Source organism: Melozone crissalis, unplaced genomic scaffold (assembly GCF_028551555.1).
Source record: "Melozone crissalis strain CALT ecotype California unplaced genomic scaffold, PUWL_Pcris_2 ptg000013l_1, whole genome shotgun sequence".
Classification (NCBI taxonomy): Eukaryota; Metazoa; Chordata; class Aves; order Passeriformes; family Passerellidae; genus Melozone; species Melozone crissalis.
This window is the reverse complement of record NW_026535791.1, coordinates 19,348,498-19,373,812: the sequence shown is the minus strand read 5'-3', so window position 1 is coordinate 19,373,812 and position 25,315 is coordinate 19,348,498. Positions and strand designations below refer to the sequence as shown.

The following is a 25,315-nucleotide window of genomic DNA, read 5'->3' as shown; positions in this document are numbered from 1 at the left end:
CCTTCAAAAACACCCCTTGCATTTAGATTGTATTTCTCTACCATCCTAAAGACATTCTGGTATAGAGTAGACTGTGATGTTGTACTGTGCCATAAATAAATAGAAACTTTCAATAAATCCTCAGAAACCTACTACTGCATGTCTAGATAAATATAGATGCTTATATCCATGGATCCTGGAATAATTAATTCCAGTTTTAAAACTACTTTGCAAAATATAAAGTAGTGATGACATCTGGATAATTTGAATACTTTCCTAGTTTCATTGAATAACAAAGCACTTAAACTTGTATTAAGCTACTTTATCAGTGTTGTTTTATCTATAACATGCACTACAGAAAGGATTTTTCAGATTATCCACATTTGAATGGGCTGGAATAAAGCTAGTTTAGTCACAGTAGATTACATAGCTAATTATATATTGTAGCCTCTAGTTTGCTGTTCTGATCAAATTAAGTGATTTGGAGGGGTGGATTGGTGAACAATTTGAACAGTTTGTTGTAGCCAGGCTTTTAGAAATAATTTTGCATGGAAAAAATAGTCAATGTGTTAGTACTGAAGGGAGAAGTTTTTCAATTCTTAGGGTTTACTGAATGTCTTACCTTGGGGTTTTCCTGGATGCATATGGCTTCCTTCTCCCTTTATTTTATCCAGTGGCATCTTGTGTGGTTTTCATGGCAAAAATTATGAAAGAGCTCATAAAACCAGATAATAAAGATAATAATTGTCATTTACGTCCTTTAGTTTCTGTTAGTCCTATTAGGAAAATATCCATGTGAAATGATATATTCTTCTTTTCCAAAGAGGTACTGCTTACCTGTAGAATATATTTCAGTTATTTAGGAGATAAAGGATGGAGATGAAGTATTTTATTAACTAAGCAATATCTGTTGTGCCCCTTGTATCACTCTAGTCTGTATAAATTAATTGTCTCAATGATGTTTCATTTGTTAAAAACAAGAACAAAGAAATTACTTTTTAATGCACACACAGACAGAATATTTCCCATAAATTAACCTGCTGTTATACCTAGGCTTATGGAATACAGTTTATGTTGACAGGTTTCTTAATACTTGGGGTTTTTTTTGTGTTTAGAAGTTAGATACTTTAAGTTTAGAAACTACTTTTCAGAAAACATGAAAAAGTAAGTCTGAAAGAAACTATTTTAAATAGAAGAATGATCTTTACAATAGCTACATGATAACGTGAAAAGGGTTTTTTTTTAGTTCAAGTTAAGTTCAAAATTAATCCTGTCCCAGCTGAAACCAGGACAGGGGTCAAGCATTTTCTGCAATAACTTCTCAAAGCTTGGATTTATACAAAAGTGTAAATGTTTCTAGGAACTGTGCTTCATTCTCTTCTACTCAGCTATTGAAGGACAAAGAAACTTGAGTTTTGGTGTAGTACAAATTCTAAGGATTGTCTGTACTGTTTATCTTTGATTTCTGACTAGGTGAAATAACTTTGATATCAAGATGGTTACTCACTGATTTTGTAGCATTGCTCCTGCCAAAGCTGATGAGGATTCACCTCATGAGTCTCAGCTGAAAATAACTGCAGTAATTCTTGCTAAGCTTGAGCAATGCACATAGTAAATCACATGCTGTATGTGCTTTATATGCATGAGCCAAAATTGTTAATTCTTCCTGATAACTTTTATTTTATTTTTTTTTCTCTTTTCCCTTTTATTTATTAACTTACACCATGATGAGAAATGCCATTTCTCACAGATGTGCAACTGATTACAATGATCAGAGCATGTGTAGGCTGGAGCAGTAGAACTCCCTGTGTCATAGATGCTAGTGACATTCAGAAGTGTCACTTGTGTGGTTTTCAGTGTAGGTCTCTCTGCTCTTTTTGACCTCTGGATTTATATTGGGGTGAAGGAATTATGATGGGGTTTTGATAATGGTTGGATGTTTTGATTTAATCCTTAAGAATTTTGGCCTTGCTTATTGCAAAGGTGATTATTAATTTGTGAAATTGTTTCAGTGCAAACCACATTCTGCTGCCAAGATGGACCATTTGGGAACAGAGGAAGAAAGTTATGGAATAAATTAAAAATTAAAAATATGTAAAATACTGGTTTGAGTACATTTATAAATGTTTTGGGAAGTATTAAATAATGCTCTTCTGTAGTTTGGTGCATACATGTGTGAAACTGTGGATCTTTCCTAAGAAAAGAGTGTAATAAAATTGGTTGTGATGCACTTGTTAATCCTAGTATAGTTGACTGGTTTTGTTTTTTTCAGTGTGAGTTCAGAGGGATATGGATAAGGATTTTTATGGTTTTGATTAACATCTTATGAAAAGTTGTTTTTATAACAGCTTTCACTTGTATGAGTTTGTATTTTTGTATCTTTATTTATTTAAGTCAGTCTCTTATATTAAAATAATTCTGTTGATGTATGGTATTTAAGACTGTTCTTTCTTTTTTTTCCTATCCCATTCTAGGAGGATATGAATTTAAATGAAGACAAGAAGATGCCATTGAGAGAAAAGGATTTTCATACCAAAAAAGAAATGGTGATGCAATATATCAGCAGTGCTTCCAAGTCTGTAAGTAAATGACTAAAAGCTTACATTATTTCCTGTTGGTCAGAAAAAGTGATGCATGCATATTACATTCCTTTGACTAACTTCTGTTTCTCATAGTGCTCTTTGAAAATGTTTGTGTCTGTCTTGCTGTTTTACAAGTTACAGTGGCAGATAGTCACTTGTACTTAGAATGTGTCTTCTATACAGAAACCAGCATTTCTTTTTGGTAAAGATATGGCTAAGAGTAGAGATGGAAAGATTCTGCAAAAACTTCTTGCAAAAGTTTGGTGTGAACCTTTTTCTTTTCTAGCATTGTTTAAAAATAATTCCTCAGCTGATGAGCCTTTTTCATGCCTGACTTAAAACAGAGTTCATGTTTGATGTTATGGAATAGCTGATAATGAAAGTGTTGTGCACAAAATCAATTATTGTCCATTTTTTACCTATAATGATTGATTGCTCTAAAGCAGTGCAAGGAGTTGTGTATAAAGGCCAAATTAAGGATTCACTTGGCATAAGAAGAAGGCTTAGTTTTTGCAGAGTGAGAACTGACTCCTGTGCTAAATGCTGCATAGCTAATCCTGTCCTCAGATATTCTGATTGTTTTAGAATTCATGTGTTTGAATCTTCAGCTCTCACTGCTGTATGTAACTAGAGATATCAGTAAAAATAATCTGGATGTAATTATAACTAGTTACTGAGAAACTAAAACATTAAATATAGTAATTTAAGTGAGATATGTATTTTACTGTCTACTTCACATGATGTATATTATTAGTGTTATGCTTTAGCACTTTTAGTAAGGTAGGTATGCCTAGTGCAGGACCTAACTGCCTGGAGATTACATTTTTTAAGATGAGTTTATCAAAGCTACTAGTCTTGTCTATAGCTTAACAGGTCCTTAATACCAGAAGATTAGGTCTAGCTTGTTTTTCTTTTTTTAGACATATTGCATGGGAAATCAAGAAACTTCAGACTAATAGATCTTACAACATTCTTGAAATTTATCTACCCAAAATAGTATGTAAGGGTTTATATATCATGGGCACCCCTGGCCTCTATATGTATTTTAAGACCTCAGTTTTTTGATCTAAAAAGTAATGTTGTAATAGAACATGACTGGCTGTGCAGAGTTGTTGCATTCACATCTGTTGCTGAAATCATAGCATGCTGATGGTGGTGATGTTAAGACTCTCTTGTCAAGAGAAAGATTTTCAGGTCTTTGCTTCTTCGCCACAGAGTATGTCTCATTGGTCCTTCTTTCCGAGTGCCATTCACAATTTTCCTCTTTTCTTTGGATGTTGTCACACTTTTGTTTTGGCAATGGAAACTTCTTGCACTATGCCCAGAGGAGCTGTATAAGGTGCTTTCTGGAAAAGGACAGGTCTGTTTCCTCCCCCAGGACAATGATTTGCTATCACACACTGTTGTCTTGTGTGTTTTCCTAAGGCTCCCAACAGCATTTTCTTTTTTCTATTCCCTTCTCTTTTCTTCCTCTGCTGCCAGACCATGTATTCCCTTCTCTATGGTGGGAGATGACTAAAGAGCAATCTGTGCAGGCAAACTTCTTTCCTGAACTCTCTTTCTGCTGTTGTGTCTTTACTGGAAGTGACATTCACCTGTTGTGTACTGGGAGAAGCTGTTTCAGTGAGGCACAGATTCAGTACTTCAATCCAGTTGTGCTGCAGATGATTTCAGATTAGTGCTGGAGCTATTGGGATGGGAAATTCCTTCCCCTTGCAATTGAAAACTCTTTCTTCTAGGCATGCTCTTTCTTTCCTTGAGTTAGTTGGACTGAGTGCCTTCTGAGTCTAGAGAGAATAGTGCACTGCACCCCAAGAGCACTTGGTTAACTTTTGGTGTACCTTGACTTTGTGAAAGTGTCATACTTTTCTGGAACAGGTGAAATGCCACGTAGCTCCTGACTATTGTGTGCAACTAATCCCATATTGGGCCTCTCCTTCTATGAGTGATAGTGCAGTAACTTCTTTTGGTGGCTCGTACTTCTTTTCATACTTCTTGAACTTTAAGGAGATAGGTACTAAGATATTTCGCCTTGGGAAAGATATCCTCATTCACAAATATTATGGAGAGTACTGAGCATGTTTCATTTAAAGCAATTATCATTTGAAGAACTATTAAAATGAAGAACAGAGACTGCACCTCTAATGAATCAATGAAAATGAAACAGCCTCTGGTGATCAAAGTGGGCTCTACTGTAATCAAAGCTTTATTATTGACCGCAGTGTCAGGGTTTCTGTTTCTCAGAAGTGCACAGCTCCTTTCCAATAATCACAAAGCACGCCTCTTTGCATAGTAATACCTGCAGAAAAGTTTTGAAAATAAAATTTCATGTTATGGAGTTAATATTCAAGGGGAAATAAAATGCATTACTCTCATGTTACTCAACCATTGTTTTTGCTGTTTTATACGTGCAAAACACACAAACTGGGTTTTTAAAGTGAATTTTCTTCTTAGTATTTTGTTTTTGTTGTTCGCATTGTGCCCTTGTGATGTTTTAACTAGATTAATTAATGCTGACTTCATGCTGCATCTGCTCACAGACCAGTTGTTCTTCAGTTGAGCAATTAAGTTTCTAGAGGCACTGATGCCTCAAGATATTTCCTGTCTCTCAGTAAACTTGAACATTTTGAACTTAAGCAGCTTTTCTCATGCTGAAATACAGCTAATATAATCTGTTTCACAATTGACACCAAATGCAGCTCTCATTTTATTTAAGCACTGCAGATGTATCATATTCTTATTATGTTGCAGAACTTTGGCATAATATGAATAAGTGGTACTTAGCACTGTGGTAGTTTGTTGTACAGACATGTTTACGGGTTCTTTTGCATAGGGTGATGTTCCAGTGGGGAACTGAGTCTGAAATGGGATGACTGGTTGCTCTCTGGATGTTGATGTGAGTCTCCACTGCGTGTGGCACTGTTTTCAGATGGGTCACATGAGGCTTTCTGAAATGTCATTCTAGTGCTTTCTTCTAGTCTGACTGGGCTCCTGTCCCATGTGACCTTTGTACTGCACACATTTGCTATTGATTATATTAAAGTCCTTCCAAAATATCTTCTAACCATCTTAACTGTATGTCCTATTCATATGACTGTCCTATATGACTGTGCATCAAAAGAAAGAAATTTTACTGACAACTTACAAGTATTTTGGTTACATCAGTTTTGTCAATTTTACAGCAAGAACTGCTGGGAGAAGTCACTGGAAATGACAGATTCTCCACACAGGATATTAATCCTTATGCTTAGGCATACAAGTAGTGCTTATCAAGTAGTGTATGCACATCAGGAGCTGCCAGCAGAATTTCTGAGACGTCTTGAAATTTCCAACTCTCTTGTAACATTTAGTTAAATACTTTGTCTGCTGGGAGTTTGGTCATTTTGTCTCTAGTCAGTCTCTTATCTTATCTATGCAGAGTCCAGCTGGAAAGAGCCATGAAAGAAAGCCGAAGTCAGTGAAACTACTGAGTTTCATTTTGTTTGCGGGAACATTTATTGTTCCTGATTTTTAAAAATTTTCTATGGGTTTCCTACATCTGTCTTCCAGATTCTCACCTCAACCTTTGCTGTACATCTCATCGACTTTTTTTTGTGGAGCATAGTTATTGGAAGTTACCCTCATACTTAAGCAAGTAGGGATATCTATCAATTCAGGATCATGTTTGGAATGACATTCCATGTATTACACATGATGTTTCAAAATATAACATGAGATGCTATATTTTTGGGAGGATTGCTGGCAGCAGGTGTTTAGAATTAGACTGGAAGAGACCCTGGAGATAGTTGCATCCAACTTCTTATCTATTCCAATTTTAATATCTCTGACAGGGGAGACTACACAGTGTGCCTGAGCAACCTGTTCCAGTGCTTCACCAGCCTTGTGCTTAAGAAAACAGAGGGAGGAGGGGGAAAGTTTGTGGTTGTCTTATGTTTAACCAATTTCCTGTATTTCAATTTGTTCTTCTTGTCCTTTCACTGATAGGGTTCCCCTGAGCCTTCTCTTCTTGGGGCTAAACAATCTCAGTTCTACCAGCCTCTCCATGTACTACAGATTCTCTTGTAATTGTGCCCACAGCCCTTTCTGGATTCATTCCAATATGTCCGTGTCTGTCATGCTGGAGAGTCAGCAACTGGACAGAATTCTCCAGATGTCTCACCACTTCTGAGCTGAGGGGAAGAGTCATCTCCCCCAACCAGCTGGTGATGCACTCACCAGTGCTCAGCTTGTCATTCATCACAACCCCTATTTTCCTACAAGCCTACATTCCAGCTGGTAGCTTCAGCACACGTTGGTGCATGGGTTTATTCCTCCTCAGGTTCAAGATTTACAGTTTTCTGTTGTGGAACTTCCTGAAATTCCTCTTCCCATTTTACCTGTCTGTTGATGTTCCTCTCGATGGCAGCTCAGCAGCCTGGTCTGTCTGTATACACTTCCCAGATTTTAACTTCATTTCTTTGCTAGAAACTGTTTGATCATCTACTTCATAGAAAAAAAGATTACTTCTCAGTATTTCCTGAGGATCTAACAAAGGGAGAAAACACCACCTGTATGAAACTAGCTATAATAATATAATGAGACTACCTTACCATTTACATTTAATAATTTCAAGTTATTATTGCACTGCAAGTCTAATTCTCTTCAATTACTGACTTAAGCCACTAGTTAATCAAGAGGTATTTAGTAAGTCTCTTTGTGCAACATGACAGTTGTACTTCTATTTTCAAATAAAGGAGTCTTGCAATGAATTAAGTCAAATCTAAGTTTTATGCACCATTGTATGCCTGCTTTTTTGTATTTAGATATGTACTGTAGAAAATACATGGTATGCTGCTTTTTTGCTCTGTATGCTTATGTGAGTGCACTTACCCTTCTGGACATGTGCCCTGTGATCTCTTCAGAGGACCTCATAATTGATCTTTTCTTCTGTTGACTATTGACTTATTAAGATCTTTGCAATGCATAAACAGAATCCATTCAATACAAAAACTTTATTTCACTGAGCATGTGTGATAAATTTGTACATTTCATGCCTGTTGTTTTTGTCTGCTGGTAATGAATTTATTCACAAAATGACCAAATTTAGTCAGCGTTTGGCAAATAGTAGATAGGCATCAGTTATAGGTTTGCAGGTCTACATTATATATTATTCAAGGAACAGAAATGAAACTTAGCCATTAATAATCTGTTTAAGTTCTATATGCATCAAATAAAGAACAACTGTATTTTCTGTGTTTCAGGGAAGTCTCAAGAACAGTAGGAAGATTTCTCCCCAAGAATTTATTCAGGATTTAAAATCTGGGTCAACGGATGAAAGACTAGTCACTTGCTTAGAATCTCTCCGTGTGTCCTTGACCAGTAATCCTGTCAGGTAACATCATTAGCACATGTTGAAGAGATTAATCATATTCTAATTTCTTAATGGATTAAAATTAATGGATATGTAGAAGGTTTTCTGGTTAATGAGTATGTGTGCATTAGTGAGTGATTTTAACTTCTTTCTGTTTCATTGATTATGTATCCTCTGTAGGTCTGTTATTTTTAATAGAGTTGGCTGATCTGTACAAGGTAATACTAAGAGAAGGTAAATTAAATGTGGTGCAGAAGCAATTCCCTTTGTTTTCTAGTGCTAAGTAGTCAGTTGTTTTTCATTTTAATTTTTGAAATATTTTCTAAGTCTTTGATCTTCTAACTTATTTTTGTCAGGGTAATCAATAATGGGAGTTAGGCACCTTGGTGTAAGCTTGTTCACCAGAAAACATATATATTTCTAAATGTGTCCTGCTGCTTCTGTCCAGTGTACTTCAGGCTTTCATCCTTCCTTCCTTCTGGTATTTTTTTCTGTACCTGTAGGGTTTATCTATTCAGAAGAAAGCACAACCTTTGTTTACCTGCTTTATTGAAGGAAGGTTTAACTCTTCAGTGACCATTGATAAGACTTAATTTTGATTTGTTTCATGCAGCTTGATTTCTGAATGCTGATTTTATTTCATTAAATTATATTTTTTTCTATTCTATTCTATTCTATTCTATTTAAATCCTTTTGTTTAGGGTTACCTTTTAAGACAGTGGTTTGGGGAAACTATATTTGGGGAAACATGATTTGGGGAAACTGTTTAGGTTGTAGTTTAAAATAATGCAAATGAAATGTTGGGACATGATTAGAAAAGGATTGCACAACTTTCTTTTCTCTGTGTCTGACTTGGCAGAGTTGCTGATATGGGTCTTCTCTATGGGTATTTGCTGCTTTCTTTCTATTATTTTGTTTCTGAATTGAGTTGTCTTATTTACAATATGTAATGTTTTATGAGGAAGGAAACTTGCTTTACAGTAGCCTGAGTTATTCTGACAAAGGGTTTTCAATTAGTCTTTTTTGTAAATTGTATTTTTAGTTCACAGAGAAAATCTAAATCAAGTGTTACTGATTTGTTTGATCTCTGGTACTTAGAAACAAATATTGAAATCAATGGTTTACTGCAAAAAGCTGTATTTTTTTCCCATCACTATAAAAAGTAAGCTTCTAAAAGGACAATCTTGGTCAGTAATATTCAGGTAAATAATTTAGGTGTTTTGACCTCATAGTTGCTATCACAGTTCATTAAAAGTGGTTCAAGTGATCTAGCTGTACATATTATTGCAGATAGCTAGTTATCCGCAACTATTTCTTCCCCTTTTGTGTAATAGTTACAACAGGTTGAATTTCATTAGGAGGACCTTTTTGATAAATACATTGAAAATAGCGGCACTGATAACTTAGTATTTTGTCATAATGACAAAAAGCTGAGTGTTTTCTTTGGGTAGTGTAAGTAGTTTTTGTTCTCTTGTGGAAGCAGAGGTAAAGGCAGTAAGAATGCATCAGTACATTAGTCTGTCATCCCCAGCTGTTGGATGTGCAGCAAAGTGGCTGCTCATAATTCTGCTAATACAAAATGTTCCAATAAGTGAATCTTGTCGGATTATCTTTAGGACAGATATGGGCCAGATCTGACAAAAATAGTTTCCAGTTATTTGCCTAATCTGTTTCAGAATAAAACACCCATCCAAGAAAGAGAGAGAATCTATTTTCATAATGTATTTACTTTTAGAAGAAAAAAATATAGAAATATCTGATTTTCTCTTCCTGTAATTGTTAGTGCTACTGTCAGTGTGGCATTACTTGTATTTGATATCAAGGGGTTTTGAGCAATAGTAAACAGGACCATGAGGCATCTGTCATATGAAGAAACAACTGGCCAAGGGTTTAACCTCATTAAAAGATGCCTTTCGTAGTAGCTGAAATTTTAATTTTTTATTGTGTTGGAGATATTTATCTTTTGGAGATATTTTGTGTTTAACACCACCCAATTATGCGTGCTTTTATTTATGGTGACAATTTTCTTTCACTCTGATTAGTCTTCAAAATGTCAATTTTTTAAAATGTCTTTTTTCTCCCTCCTAGCTGGGTTGTAAACTTTGGCCAAGAAGGTCTGGGACTGCTGCTGGATATTTTGGAACGATTGGTTGAGACAAAAAAGTAAGTATTTAGTATAAAATTAGCGTTTCTAAATATAAATATAATATAAATTATATATAATATCTAATTATGTATAGAATTGTCTTAATGTAAAGTTAGCTTTTCTTAATATTTAAAGAGCATTTATTTACACTAAAATTTTGATTTATTCAGTCAGGACAGACTTGTGAAAAGGAGTCAGCATAAAGTTATACAGTGTTTGAAAGCCTTCATGAATAATAAGGTATGGGATTTTATTTATTCTAGAAACAAAATTACTATAGTTCAATTAGATAAAGTACCTGATGAGTATAAGTCCATATGCAGTTTGGTGAAGTGGTGGGTTGGTCAGTTGTGGTTTGAAGTTCTTTCTGTCTGCCACTTTCTCTCTGCAGAAATATTGCAAGAAACTAATGCAAGCTTTTGGTGCTGTTATATGCCCTTCTTACAGAATAAGGGACCTATTTGGGACTTTTTCTCTCTTTTTTATTTTTTTGTTTTGTTTTGATTAGTTCACAGACTAAAATGTCATTTGAAATACTTATTTGAGGGGAAATATTGATGTCATTAATTAGATACTTGATGGTCATTTGGATTCCCTTCCTTACAAATGTTCTTCTGTTGTTTAGTATGGGTTGGAACGAATTTTGGGAGAAGAGAGGAGCCTTTTGTTGCTGGCCAAAGCAATTGATCCCAAGCAAACTAACATGATGACTGATATAGTTAAACTCTTATCTGCAATGTGCATTGTTGGGGAGGAAAACATGTAAGTACTGTATTTAAGCAAGAAATATAAGGTAATTTTACAATATCCCAAATTTTATCTGAATGAAATTACAAAATTTTCAATTTAGGTTTGAAAGTAGTATCTGTATTATATTGTCAGTTTTCAGCATACCTTTGTGTGTTTTTTTATCATGGCCATATCAGTGAGTTTTCTTTTTCACATCTGGATGTACTGGTTAGATGGAAATAGTTATACAGCAATTCTTTTGCTTACTATTTCTTCTTGTACTTTTAATAACCCTTGTAATCCAGTAAGTCATTCTTTGGTTACAAGGCAACAAGTATTGCTTAAACCTCCTAAATTTATTTACAAGAAATTGAGGCAGGTGAATAATTTGGCAACATGGCTTTTAAGATAGCAAATAAACAAGTTTAAATATCTCTCCTGAGTGAAATTATTTTCTTTTCTCACAGCCTTGAAAAAATATTGGAAGCTGTAACAGCAGCAGCAGAGGAGAGGAATGTTGATAGATTCTCTCCTATTGTAGAAGGTCTTCAGGATAACTCAGTTCAGCTGCAAGTAAGTAATTTTATTTAATCACTCTAACAAGTGAAAATAAAATTACATGATTTTCTGGACTGAACAAGTAATGAACAAGTCATTACAATAAAAGGGAGTAGGAATACTGTTTCAAGTTGGGGTCAAATTTTGGAATATTGTTTATAATTTTGTCTTTTAAGGTGTGGCATGGGAAGATTTGGCCTGGAAACATGGGGGTGTTCCAAGTCAATTTCTTGATTTTCCACTGAGATCTTAGCTTTGTGAGTCAAAAGACAATATATATTTAAAATAAAGGATAAATCATATGTTTGGATGCAAAAAGATCATATCACTTCTGGAAATATTTGTTCAAATTGACTATTGATTATAGTAAAAAACCAAATTTTTAGGCAACAGCATTTTATAATTAATGTTTTAAATCATTGAGAGGTCTGTGTCTCATGGTCACTTTATGATATCATAAAATTGCACTCAGAAGGTCTGAGGAAAGAAAACTTGCACCTTATTTTCAATTTGCCTCAGTTGGATGTGGAGTTTACTGCAGGAAGGCACAAAGTATTCACTTTGTTTGAATGATCATTATGAATCATTGGTCTGTGAGTGTAGATATGAACTCATTGATATTCGTGTAATCAGGTTGAACTGAGAGCTGTTCAAAATTTAAGATCTTTAAAATCTTCTACTATCTTGCTTAACATATTTATTTGCTTACATGAGACATATTTCTACTTGCTTAAAGCATATTTCAGCTTAAACTACAAATCTTGATTCTTATTTCATGTCTATTTCACTATTCTATTCTAAAGCTTCAAGCCTTCTCCAAGGTCTTGGGTCAAACACTGTATCCATCTCTATCTCTGAGCTTGTGTGTTTGAGGCCTTGGTAGCTCTCTGTGCTTGCATTTCCCACATTAATTCTTTGTTACTATTACAAAAATAGTAAAAGATTTAAGTTTGAAAGAAATGCTTGCATTACTCAGCTTTTATATTAAATAGTTCATGTCTGACAATAAAAGTTGCTGTTTGTTTCATTTGTCTCACAGAAAAGCTAACCATAAAGGAATATTTGCAGGTGGAGAATTGTTTGTAGTTCAATTTTTCCAGTACTGATGGAATTCTCTTTTGAAAAATTGTGCCTTCTTTCTTACCCCTTCTCTCTTCTAATCATAGACTGTTTTGGGTTGGAAGGCCCTTTAAAGGCCATGTGTTTCCAACTCAGCTACCTTGAGGGGGAATCTTTTCACCAGACCAGGTTGCTCAAGGCCTAGTTCAGTTTCATCTTGAACACTTCCAGGGATGGGGCATCCACAGTTTCCCTGGGCTATCCATGAATTTTATGGACTTTCAAAAAAATTCTGAGATATCAAATTTTCTCTGGGATATAAAAAAAAATTAAAATATTTTGATTTTAAAAAATATTAAATGTAAATATTAATGATTCATTCATCGTTATTTGATTCATTGATTCAATACTTTATATCACAAAAATTCTTTTTTTCAATTCCAGGATGTTGTATGTAAGTTAAGAGAATTCAAGAGTCTTTAGAGCATGTAAGGATTTGAGGTCTACCAAGTTGAAATTAGGAGGATGTTGTTTTGAGTGTAATGCTGAATTTTCAGGGCTTGTGTATATTTGCATCTGTGTAGATTTGATGAAGGAAAAAAAAACTACTGTAGATTTAATACAGACAAAAGTTACCATGTGTAACTTCCTTTTCTTTATCGTTGAAAATGCATGTGAAACTCCCTTTAAAGCAGGCTGTTACTCTATTGGAGCCACCAGGCAAGTTAAGTTAATCCTTGGTATCTCTCGTTTTACCCATGATGGGCACCCACTGTTTGCAGGGGTGCTCAGCTCCATGAGCAAGATACCACTGGTGAGATAACCAATTCAGTGCAGAAAACTTCAGCTGAATTACCTATGCAGCAGCAATTTTAATTTTTCTGGGACTACTATTCAGATATTAAAAAGTTTGTTTCTACTAGTTCTGCCTTCTATCTCAGTTGGGCTATACCTCCATCTGGTATTTTGTCATCCTCTAATACAGAAGATAGAAGCATTGTTAAAAATGAGAATTTACTCTAAATGTTACTGTTGCAATACTTCTGCTAAAATACTTATGCTAAATGGATTCATTTGGCTTTGATGAGAGTGTTAGCCTCAAGTTCCTGCAAATAGATAATGCTTTGCCATTTAGTTTGCTATATCTTGTGTAGACATGGAAACTCATTAAAAGTTCTTTTCTGTTTATTTTTTTTTAGTTAAACTTTCATTAAAGTATGTTCCTTCTGCTAAAAGGCTTTTTGATATTTACTTTTTCAGACTTCATAAATGGTTGCTAGATTTCTATTTTTTAAGACCAGAAAAATCAAGCCTTCTCGTGTGAATCAGCTGTAAACTTTTCTAACAATGACATTGACCTGGCGGTTAATTTGACAGGGTTTTAATGAGACAGAAGTTTACAGTTGTCAGTTACTCGGCATACTTGCCTTGATTGTCTGCTTGATGTATATATGCTTGCTTTGTGGCAGTTCAATTTGACACTAACAACTGACCTTTTCAATTTTGAATTGACTTAACATTTCTGTTACTAGAAGACTGAATACATAAAAGGCCTCAGTAGGGTGATTTTTGTATTTTTAGTGGAAGCTCTGTCTATCTATTTTTTGCATTTGTTGAATGCAAAAGATGTTTTATCTTTCATAAAATCCAAAATTATGAAGGCATACTTAGTTGATTTTGGTTCAAGACAAGATTAGTAGTCCTATTCTGAAAATATAACTACAGCCAGGAGTAATATCAAGTTTGTGGTTTTGTTAAAGTAAATGTAGTTTAACATCTTAAGCCTAAAATGCCAATAGGGCAATCTGGTACCTTGTGTATTTATGATGACGACTTAAAAGTCTAATATTTTGCTTGTTCAAGTCATGGAGGCAGGAAATACAGCCCTTCTGACACAACCCATTTTGATATGTAAGAAAGTTAAGAAAATAACAACAACAACTTGTTTGTTGCCTACTTCTCATTCTTCTAGGAGAATCAAATGAGTGCTTATACTCTGTAATCATCAACTTTCACCACTGCTTCTCAAGCAGGTGGTTTAACTAACAGGAGAGTGCTATTCTTCCATGCAGATCTACTTGCAGATGACAGCTCCTTCTAGTTTTCCAGTTAGGACTGAGAAGAGGAACAGTGGTGAAGCAAAGGTGCAGTTTTTCCTTTCCTGGATAAGTTCCTGAAAAATGAATACTCCTCATCCCTGTGGAAACATGCAGGTTCATGCATATCCTAGGAGAAGCCTTTTTGTGAGAAAGTAAAAGATCCTAGGTATTCATCAATAGCCTTATCCTCCCAGGGTTTTCAATTGTCAGGGAATACCATTTTATCTTTATCATTTAATACTATAAGGATGTGAGATGGCTGTAACATTTTGGTTTGCTGAATAACTTGGTGATTCTTGGTTGCTCTGTGCTAATGAGGTCCTTCCCATAACTGCTTCTGTAATAGGGTCAATCAGAACAAAGCTTACCTTGCCTAAATGTCAAGACTGCGGAAACTAATTTCAAATTATTGTGGTCTTGTGTGATTTAAGTAGTTTATGCTAACCCCTAGGTATTGAATTAGTTTCACTTGGAATATGATTTAAATGTTTGTGATCTACTATCAGGTTCCTGCTATTGCCTTTATCATTAGTCCTTTAAAAAGTTTTTAAACTTAGAAAAAAGAATTTGTGATCTAATTTACTCAAATCTAGATGTGTAAGCATTGTGTCTTGCTTAGACTTGTTTTTTTTTCCTCTTGTGTAACTTTTTCCCATTCTGCTTTTTGTAGGCTTATGTTTGGGACTTTCACTATTACTTTGTATTCCTACACAAATAAATAGTTAGCTAATATTATCCAATGGATCTTTGTCTTGTTTATTCCAGGAAGGCTAAAGTATATTCTTGTTCTGAGCTGCAATTTAATTCCCACTTGATCGAATTTGACTAGAAATACTTGAATAGCAGTACATCTTACTGATTAATTTATTGCTTTTCATCATTGTATCATGGCTCTGTTTGAGTAACATATGTGCACATGTATTGTGTTGATTTGGCAAATTTAAACAAAATAATATTTTTTTAGTACAATTACATCTGTAGATATCCTTTCATTGAAATTGCCCTACTATCTCAAAGATAAAGCTATAGTTTGCTCTTGATCAGGATTTTCATAGTAGTACTTTTTCAGTCTCTGATTGACTCCTCACTGATAGTTTAAATCATCTGTGATAAATGCTGTTTGCTTGCTTAACAGTCCGTTCACATAGTGTTTTGCAGGGAAACATACTGTGTTTTAAACTGCTGTCATAACAATGACAAAGATTCCAAATTGTATATAATCAGACAGCATGGAGTTGAAATGTAAATGTAACCTTGTAGTACCGTACTTCGGTACTGACTCTGTGGTAGTGAAGTCTACAATGATTGAAATGCCTCCCTGATGTTAACAGGAGAGCAGGTGTTGGTGGCAGCTGTCAGTGCACTGAATTACTGGTTTTGAATGGCACAACTAATTGAATCCAGAAAATGCAATTGAATGAAAGATTTTGTACTCCAGAGAGATGAATTGGAGATGATATAACTTGTTTCAACTAAATAAGATCAAAATTAGAGGAAGTAAAAATTTTCATCTTGACTGTTGAAGGGGAGGACAAATACTCATAAAGTGGACCCATACCAAAACAAATACAAAAAGCTTTAAAAATAAAGCCCATACTCAGATAATAAGACAATATATTCTTTAAGGGTTGATTGCAGTAAATCTAACTGGTTTGATTGCTTGCATTTTAAACCACTTGTGACGTCCAAATTCTTCTGTTGTGACATTGTAACTTGTGCAGTTTGTGGGCCTAAAAAATACACCTGGTATTCAAAGCCAAGGACTTAATTTTTAGTCTAAGTGATGTGTTAGTGGTCTAATAAAATTGCTCTCAGTAGTGCTAACACTTCTCCACCCCATCCCATGCCTATACATTTCTATGCTGCATTTCATTTGTGGTCATATTCTATCCACTAATTACAGAAATGTATGTAATGGTAAACTTTATTCCAGAGACTTGTACAAAGCTGAGAAAAATGTACACCTAGTGGGGTGATAGTGATTCTGTTACTCGACAAATGCTGTTGCAACTAAATAAGCCAAAACTGAGCTCCAGACAGGCAAGCCAAGTCTTGGTGAAGCCTGAGAGGTCTGGAAGCATGCAGTGTTAGTTTCATACAAAGCCTGTAGCCTGTTACTGGCAAAAATAAGTGGGCTACAAGGCCATGTGTCCTGAACAAGACTGTAGAGGAGTACAGACAAATATTCAATATGAGGAGCTTTTTTTTTGTTCAAAGTTCTTGGTTATGCAGCAGAACCTTTCATCTCTGTTGGTTGCTGTCGAGACAACTTCTGGAAGATTTTTTTCAGTCTACTTTTGAAAAGTGGACTGGGCACCTTAGCTGGTTTCAAAATTTTGGATATTGTAGTGTCAGCATTTGGATGTAAGAGAATTATATTTTTGTATTTATCTTTTGGTTGTTGTAGTTTCCTTTGCTGGGGTTATCACCCTTCTTTGTTACCTAGTGTGGAGTGATGCTTTGGCAGTAACAAACATTAGAGTAACTCTCTGGAAAAAGTACTTGTGCAGAAACAGGCTTGAAGAGTAATACAGAGGTTTTGTTTGAATTTGAAGAAAATAATTGATAAGTTAGCAAACTCCTATTTTCCCCTATGTTTCTAAAATACTGTAGACATAGATACAGAAGCAAATTGTATAAAATGAGGGCAATAACACATTTCGGGGAGGAGAAGTATCATAAGAACTGTTCTGACAGGCACTACAAAGATGAAAAATCCACTGTGAGAGTTAAAGGCTCGAATTGTTATCTATTTAGCAGCTTTATAAGAAGAGAAGAATAACCAAGGGTCTTTTCTTATTTATAACTTCAAAGAAGCCCCAAATCAGGAAGATCTTTCTCCAGGAAACATGCTTTCTATAAGGCAAAACAGTCTGTGTTGTGGTATTGTTAGCTATATTCCTATTTACCTGAGCTCTTTTAAAGATGAGTGCTACTAATGGGATGCCAGTACCTTTTTGAAAGAAAACACACTGTAAGTATATTCCTCTTGGATATGTGAGGTTATTTACTTTTTCTCATCAGGTGATGATCTAATTGCCCTCACTGTAAAGAATATGGAGAAGGGACAGGAACAGGCGTTCATTGCCTTGCCAAGTCTGTTAAACACTTTGCTAACAAAAACATACGAAGGCAGACTTACAGTGAGGCAGGGGGAAAAGCATTAGGAAACATTACTTGACCGGAATTTAATATGGCATAATTTTTGAGCCATAGAAACTTTTCAAAAAGCAGACTTTTAAACATCAAATTCAATATTACTTATTGCTAGTAGAATTTTTGATTTTGTCTACTTAGCATGCTGTTTTCTACATTTTTCTGAATTGTTTTGGTATTTGTCAAACTTGTTTAAATTTTTAAAGTCCAGACTTAGATTGGAACATTCTTGCCTGTTCCTTGGGCCTTTCAAACAGCTCTCATTTATTCATGAAATAGGACTTTGCTTTGCAAAGCCATTTATTTATACTGTCTCTTTATTGATATTGCATTTTTTGTATTATTCATTAATTTTGTTCTCAGCTATAAAAAATATATTTCTACTGTAGAAGTCAAACTTGCCAATCTGTAGTTGTCCAGATCTTCCTGAAAGTGGCCTTTTAAATGTCAATACAATTTCGCCATCTTTATTTTCTTCAGTGTCAAGATACATTTCAGTATAAACTTGGATTATTTTGTCTTCAATTTTTTTTAAAGCTTTGAATGTTTGAAGAGTGAATACTCTTTTGTTACTTCGCATGTTGGCTTAGTTCTCTGAGTTCTTCTGCCACTTTGGAACTGTTTTGTCTCTGTTCTATTTTGTGATCTCCTCTCACATGCCAGAATGACAAAGTGTTGCTATTTGTGTTGCTTTGTTTTCTTTGGTCACTTCATGACACCATGGTCTTTTACTGACTCTACAGATTCTGTTGTCTTCCTTCTTTTGCTGTCTTTGAGGAATTAGATGTGTTAGTCATAGAGGCTTTTTGCAAATTGTCCTTCAAAGTTCTCTGTCTCTTTTATTACGTTTTCAAATTTGATTGGTTAGTTTTGATTCCTCCTCCCCTCCACTGGTGTTGAATTATTTTGTTTAGGTGTTGTAGCTTGATTATTGTCTAACACTGGGGTAATTTACAGAAGTCTATCTTAACACTCATGCAGTTGATTTAAATAATCCTTTTGAGTCCTGTGTGCAGTTTTGGGTCCCACAATATAAGAAGGACATAAGACTGTTAGAATGTGTGCAAAGGAGGGCAATGAGGATGGTGAAGGTCCTTGAGGGGAAGCTGTATGAGGAGCAATTGAGGTCACTTGGTTTGTTTAGCCAAGAGAAGAGGAAACTGAGGGGAGACCTCCTTGCAATCTGCTGCTTCCTCGTGAGGGGAAGAGGAGGGGCAGACCCTAATCTCTTCTTTGTGGTGACCTGTGACAGGACCCAAGGGTCCTTTCAGCCTGAAGCTGTGTCAGGGGATATTTAAGTTAGATGCTGGGATTGGGTGCCAATTTTTCACCCAGAGGGTGATTGGGCACTGGAGCAGCTCCCCATGGCAGTGGTCACAGCACTAAGCCTGTCGGAGTTCAAGAAGGATTTGGACAATGCTGTGAGGCACAAGGTGTGGTTCTCAGGACTTCCCTGTGCAGGACTGGGAGTTGGACTTGATGATCCTTTTGAATCCCTTCCCACTCAGGACATTCTATGATTTTATACCTTTAATTTAGTGTGATTTTCCTTATTTATGTCAATAAAATAAAACCAATACTTTTCTATTATTATGCAAATATAGATATTTGCATGTACTGAATTCCATAAAAGTTCTGAGGGAACAGAAATTAATTTCAGCTCTTTCTTCAAGTAAGAAGAAGGAGCAAAGCTTGTTTCATCTATAACTATTTTGAAATTATTGTTGAGGCAAGGTATGTAGTATGACAGGGTAATCTAAGAATAATTGCTGTTGTGACAGCTTTTATCCAGGAGAGGTATTGGATGGGTTAGTACAGTGGTTCCAACCATGGCATTCTCCCTTGAGCATTCTTGTCCTTTCAGACATCTCCAGAAGTTGAAAAGATGGTCCCAACTCCTAATCCAGAGTTATGGGGCCCTCGAGATTCTCTTTTCATGTGACTCCAAATACCCTCATTTATGGGTTTGGGTGAAGAATACCTCATGCTTAATTGGGTCATTCTAACCCTTGGTCCCTATAAACCTGTTGTAGCTCACAGTCTGCTTGATTTTATCAGCAGGTTCATTGCTCTCACATTAACAGATTGTTTACATTTGTTACATCTCTGTTCTCATAACTAAGCTGTTCTCTTCTAGAGTGTTAGCCAGTAAGTTCATCTACATAGACTAACACTGCAGTCAAACAGGCCTAAATTATGCTAATTGCCATTCACCTCCACAACAGTTCAGCTGAAATGATATATAAAGCTACTCTCATGCTTACATACTTTGCAGTAGGGTAAAAGTGAGATAATGGTTGTGGTCTGTGCAATTATGTAATCTTAGCATGTTCCTTTTGGAAACCTAATGGGTGTTATTGTTTTTCACAGTCTGTATCAAAGTAGCTTGTACATCTTTGTACATAGTTGTTCTTGTGGCCATATGTAAGTAAATTCAGTACTTGGAATTATGCATACTTTGGAGATGACTGGGAAAGCATCTTTCTGGTATCACCTTTTGCCTATGGCATAATGCTTCATCATTTTTTAAACTATAAAAGGCTTTACAGCAAAGTATTTGAACCAGATTGCTTTAATTGTTGACATAGTATGTAAGGTCCAAATAGAATTCTAATGGTCTGGTGCTTTTAAAAAGCCCTTAAAATGCTGGAATTACTTGAATAACATATTTTTTGCAAATTGAAGCAAAATGTGCAAACAATAAAGAGGGTAAAAAAGGGAAATAATGTCTCTTTTAATCTGTATTAGAGATAAACAGTAAGTTGCCATCGTTCTAAAGGCTCGTGAATCCAGACAGTGAATTCCTGCTGCTCCTGGCTGTGGGTTTTCAAGATGAGTCTCTTAATTTTTCAGAAGAGGGTCTGCTCAGTAGTTGGCCTGATTCTTTCTTTTGAGCTGAAGGAGTGATTCCCATGAAGTATTCTATAATACTCAGTATGTTTAAAGAATGACTATTTCAAAAAACAAGCGGGAAAAAACCCCATTCTGTTTTTCAGGCTCAGTTTAATTTACTCAGCATTTTAAAGAAAAGATATGTTTTACTGTACACAGACAGCATTCTGTTTCTAACTTCTTATATATATGTATAGATAAATGTACATTTGCAATGATTTTTATATGTCCATTATTATGCTTTGTCTGCTAAAGTTCATTGGCTAAAGGAACTTGATATTTGTATAAAATGACAAAATTCAATGGAGTGGAAAAATATTTAATTGTAATGGAAATTTGTGAACTAGAACTTGATATTTATAGCTCATGTGGCTGATGAGGAATTTAAGTAGTTTATAAGATTACAGTAGTTTAATAATTAGAAATTATGTAATGTCTAATTATTAGTTTGTTGTATCTTCTTGATTGTGATGCATATTGAAATCTTAGAAATAAGATTATTATTTACTCTATTGCAGGTAGCTTGCATGCAGCTCATCAATGCTCTTGTTACATCTCCTGATGACTTGGATTTTAGACTTCACATCAGAAATGAATTTATGCGCAGTGGATTGAAAGAGTTATTGCCAGTAAGCGTCTTGTCTTCTCTCTTTGCATTACTGTTTAAATTTTTTAATTATTTGAGACTGAGAGCGGGAATGGGAGAACAAGTTCTAATAAATTATCTTCAAAGGCATTTTATTAAGTTTGGGAAAGAGCAGTAAGGGACAAGAATCAGCCTTAAAATAAAAATTAAGAGGTGAAATGTGCTTTCTGAGTTTTATTCTGATTTTATTCTGATTCCTCAGCATTTTATGACTTTGCTTAAGAACACGTGATACTCTGTTTTTCAAAAATTTTAAGCCAGCCTGAAGTTACATTTACCTTTTGAATATTTAACTTAACTCATGTGTTGTTGTAATTTTAAGCTTTTAACTAATATAAACATATGGAATTTATGATACATACAAAAAAGATACATTTATTTACATATGGAAATACTAATTTTGCAAGTCTTTGTGCTGTTTCTCATTGCAGCAACTACAATATATAAAGAATGAAGCACTAGATATTCAGCTGAAAGTGTTCAATGAGCATAAAGAAGAAGACATGATTGAATTCTCTCATCGTTTAGAAGATATTAGATCTGAACTAGAATATCCTTTTGAGGGTGATATGATCTTTGCTTGTGTCAGAAACAGTGTGGCCAGCAGGAGCAGGACACTGACCATTCCCCAGTATTAGGCACTGGTGAGGCTGCACCTTGAATTTGCTGCTCAATTTTGGGCCCCTCACCCACAAGAAGGACATGGAGGGGCTGGAGCGTGTCCGGAGAGGGCTCTGGAGCACAAGTCCTGTGAGGAGCAGCTGAGAGAGCTGGGGTTATTCTGGAGAAGGATGCTCAGGGGGGCCTTGTAGCTCTCAATGAAAGGAGGTTATAGTGAGGTGGGGTCAGCCAATTCTCCCGATTAACAAGTGACTGAATGGGAGGAAAGGGCCTCAAGGTGTGCTGTATGAGGTTGAGATTGGATAATAGGAAAAATTTCTCAGAGAAAGGGTTGTCAAGCACTGGAATAGGCTGCTCAGGGAAATGATGGAGTCCCCATCCCTGAAGATACTTAAAAAGATTTCTAGATGAGACATGTAGTGGCATGGCTGAATGATGGACTTGGCAGTGCTTGGCTAATAGTTGGACTTTATCATCTTCTAAGAGGTCTATTCCAACATAAATGATTTAATTATATCAACAGGACAAACATGAACAAAATAAAGCATTTAATGGGTATTTTTTTGCTATAATTTCTGTTTAAAGAAGTTATCAGTAAACATTTGACTGAAATTTTTTGATTCTTTGTTATTATTCTCCTTAACACTTTCACTGAAGTAAATGATGTTTACAACATGGTGTGGAATACAGTTAAGGACACTAGTGCTGAAGGATATTTTCTTTCTATTCTCCAACATCTTTTGCTGATAAGAAATGATTATTTTATCCGGTATGTTTAATGCTGTTTTAAATGTTAATTATGGAATTTTTTTTATTATGCAGTCATTAATAGAATATTTCTTCCATAAATCCAATGATAGGTTTTAGTCTTTCTGTGCGAATTGTAATTTGTGAGCTCATGTTCAAAAGAATCCACTTGGAATCAATAATGCCATCTATATGTTTTTATCTCTTCTGCTTAGTACATAATTTTATTTTATGAACATAGAAAACTATTTTTGTTAAGAGCTGGGCCTTTTTGATTGCAAATATAAGTGATCAGGAGAGATGTCTTAATCAGTCATAAATCATGGCATTATAATTTTGTGGTGTCTTTGAGTCAAAGGACAAAACCGAGTATGCAAAGAAATGCACTATGTACAGAAATCTGAATATATGCCTAATTAAGATTAACTTTTGGGTTGGAATTGAGTATTTTCAGTATATATTATAGGTCAGTGTAGACATGTTTGTGTCTCCTGGAAAATTCATCAGGTAAATTAAGGGGAAACAGTTAATAAAACTTTAGTGTTTCAAACTGACAAATACTTTCCTTCCAAAACTCTTGTGTTGTCTTTGAGGAAACACTGGAGGAATGAGGTGTGAACTGAGCAAGGGCCATCTGTTTTCTGCACAACATTCTGCATAACCTTGCATTTCAGGCAAGGTCTAGCACAGATGTATATTTAAAGGTTAAGGGTGCTTACCTGCTATGGTACATCTGTGCTAGACCTCTTCCACCTGAAAAGGTTTAAATTCACAGCTTGCATGTTCTGGGCAAGTGACCCAGCTGTCATACCCCCTGGCATTTTAGAACAAGGTGTTTTTCATTCCTTGTACTGAAGCAGGGCTGCAATGCACTTGTACTTACAAAAGTCACAAAACTAGTGGAATCAAGCTGAAGGAAGAGCGTTTTCTTTACTGAGAGGAAGCAGGAGATCTTTCCTTCCTATATTTCTGCAGGGAGGCAGATGTAGATTTTATAATACAAGAATTATTTATCTTTAGGGCCACTGTTTTTTCAGACTTTTTGTAAACTCTTTTTGTGTAATAAACTGCCATATGTAACTTTCCTTTGAAACTTTTACCTTTCTGTGGAAAAAAATCAGCCCGAAGCTTTTGACTTTGTTCACAGACAAGATTTTAAATGTAGATTGATTAATAAATATCTGTAAAATAGCTCATTTTTCTCTTTAGTCCACAGTATTTCAAACTAATTGAAGAGTGTGTATCACAGATAGTGTTACATCGAAGTGGAACAGACCCAGATTTCACGTATCGTAAGAGATTAGATATCAATTTCAGCCACTTACTAGGTAAGTACCATGCTTGGAAATGATTACAGCATCATACTTCCTTATATGAAACTGAATAGCTGACTAAGAATCTTGTGTTCCCTACATATGTGTAAGTGTGCTTGTTGGTTTTTTTCCAGATGTTTGTGTAGATAGAGCAAGATTAGAAGAATGTGAAGAGAGGGCTTCTGAACTTTCCAGAAAAGTAAGTCATTCTTCATCACATCATCATGTGATCAAAGAATGGACATGGGATTACTTAATAGAATAATGAATGGCATAACTGAACCATGGAATAGTCTTAATTTTTACTTACTATTAGTTCTGTATTAAAGTGGGAATTTAGGTATTCTTGTAGATTAGGAAGCAGAGAGGTATGAAGTAGTTAACCTTAACTGAGAATCTTTCTACTATTTAAGTTTTCATCTACAACTCTTCCAAAAAGCAACTTTATTTCAGCAGTTATCAGTTTCCCTAACAAAATAAACAGTGGGAGAATAAAAAGAGACTCCTTCATATCTACAGACTGTATTAGTGTACATCCATGGCTTTAAAGGTCCTCTGTGTAATACTAACTTAATATACGTTAAGTATATTACATTAATATACGTTAACATACGTTAAGTATATACGTTATATACTTAATATACGTTAAGTATACGTTATGCCATTTTGTATAGTGAAGACCTGTTGTGGCGATTCAGATGATTCTTCCGCTCATTAGACACATGGAAGTTGGAATAGCAGACATGTGTCCTTGGTATTGTTATCATGTATGTTTTAAAAAGCACAAAAGGAAACGGTGGAATTTAAAGAAACTATGCAGAACTGACTGGTACCAACAATTTTCTTTTTACTTCTCTTCTCTTAGTTTGAAAAAGATTTTGTAGTTCATCAGGAGACCCAGGCCCTGCTTCAAAAAAAAGAGGAAAGAATCAATGAACTTGAAAAAGAATTACAAGCTTTTAAATCACAGGTAAAAGACAGTATAAGTGAATGTATGAAATACTCTTTTTGAAAGGGACTCCTTTTGCATCTTCTTCAGAGTCTGATAGTATGGTTGAGAGGTTTTTCAAAGAATCTTTTTTATCGATTATTATTGAATGTTAGTTTCCTTTATTTCTGTTTTATATAAATAATTGTAATGTGACAATAATTAACTGTGAGTTCCCAGATGATCCTTTTTATGCCTGAGCTCAGTTAATTAAACTAGTTTCTTAGGTTTCATTTGGGTTTTGCTTTCAGAGTCATACATTTCCAAAGTAATTAAGCACATAGGGTAATAAGTCTTATGCTTTTAGATTAGCATTCATCATTGTGATCTTTATCCCTGCACAGGAAATTGCTTATTATGCAGTTTGCTATGCTGAGGCCTTACCATGGATATCCAGCAGTGAAAGAAATAACCTGTGGCTGGATAAGAACATTTCCTGATAATTTTTCA

At 35.1% G+C, this 25,315-nt stretch overlaps 1 protein-coding gene across 1 annotated transcript in view; it reads left to right on the top strand.

The window, feature by feature from the left end:
• Positions 1-25,315, top strand: part of DIAPH3 (diaphanous related formin 3) — a 203,987-nt gene that overhangs the window by 22,782 nt on the left and 155,890 nt on the right. Inside the window, exons 3-14 of the mRNA XM_054271625.1 lie at positions 2,454-2,558; positions 7,802-7,932; positions 10,000-10,074; positions 10,228-10,297; positions 10,683-10,819; positions 11,254-11,359; positions 21,069-21,179; positions 21,628-21,746; positions 22,470-22,586; positions 23,774-23,892; positions 24,012-24,076; positions 24,743-24,847. Coding sequence (XP_054127600.1) covers positions 2,454-2,558; positions 7,802-7,932; positions 10,000-10,074; positions 10,228-10,297; positions 10,683-10,819; positions 11,254-11,359; positions 21,069-21,179; positions 21,628-21,746; positions 22,470-22,586; positions 23,774-23,892; positions 24,012-24,076; positions 24,743-24,847 — 1,260 coding nt within the window. The remainder of the gene's footprint in view (positions 1-2,453; positions 2,559-7,801; positions 7,933-9,999; positions 10,075-10,227; positions 10,298-10,682; positions 10,820-11,253; positions 11,360-21,068; positions 21,180-21,627; positions 21,747-22,469; positions 22,587-23,773; positions 23,893-24,011; positions 24,077-24,742; positions 24,848-25,315) is intronic.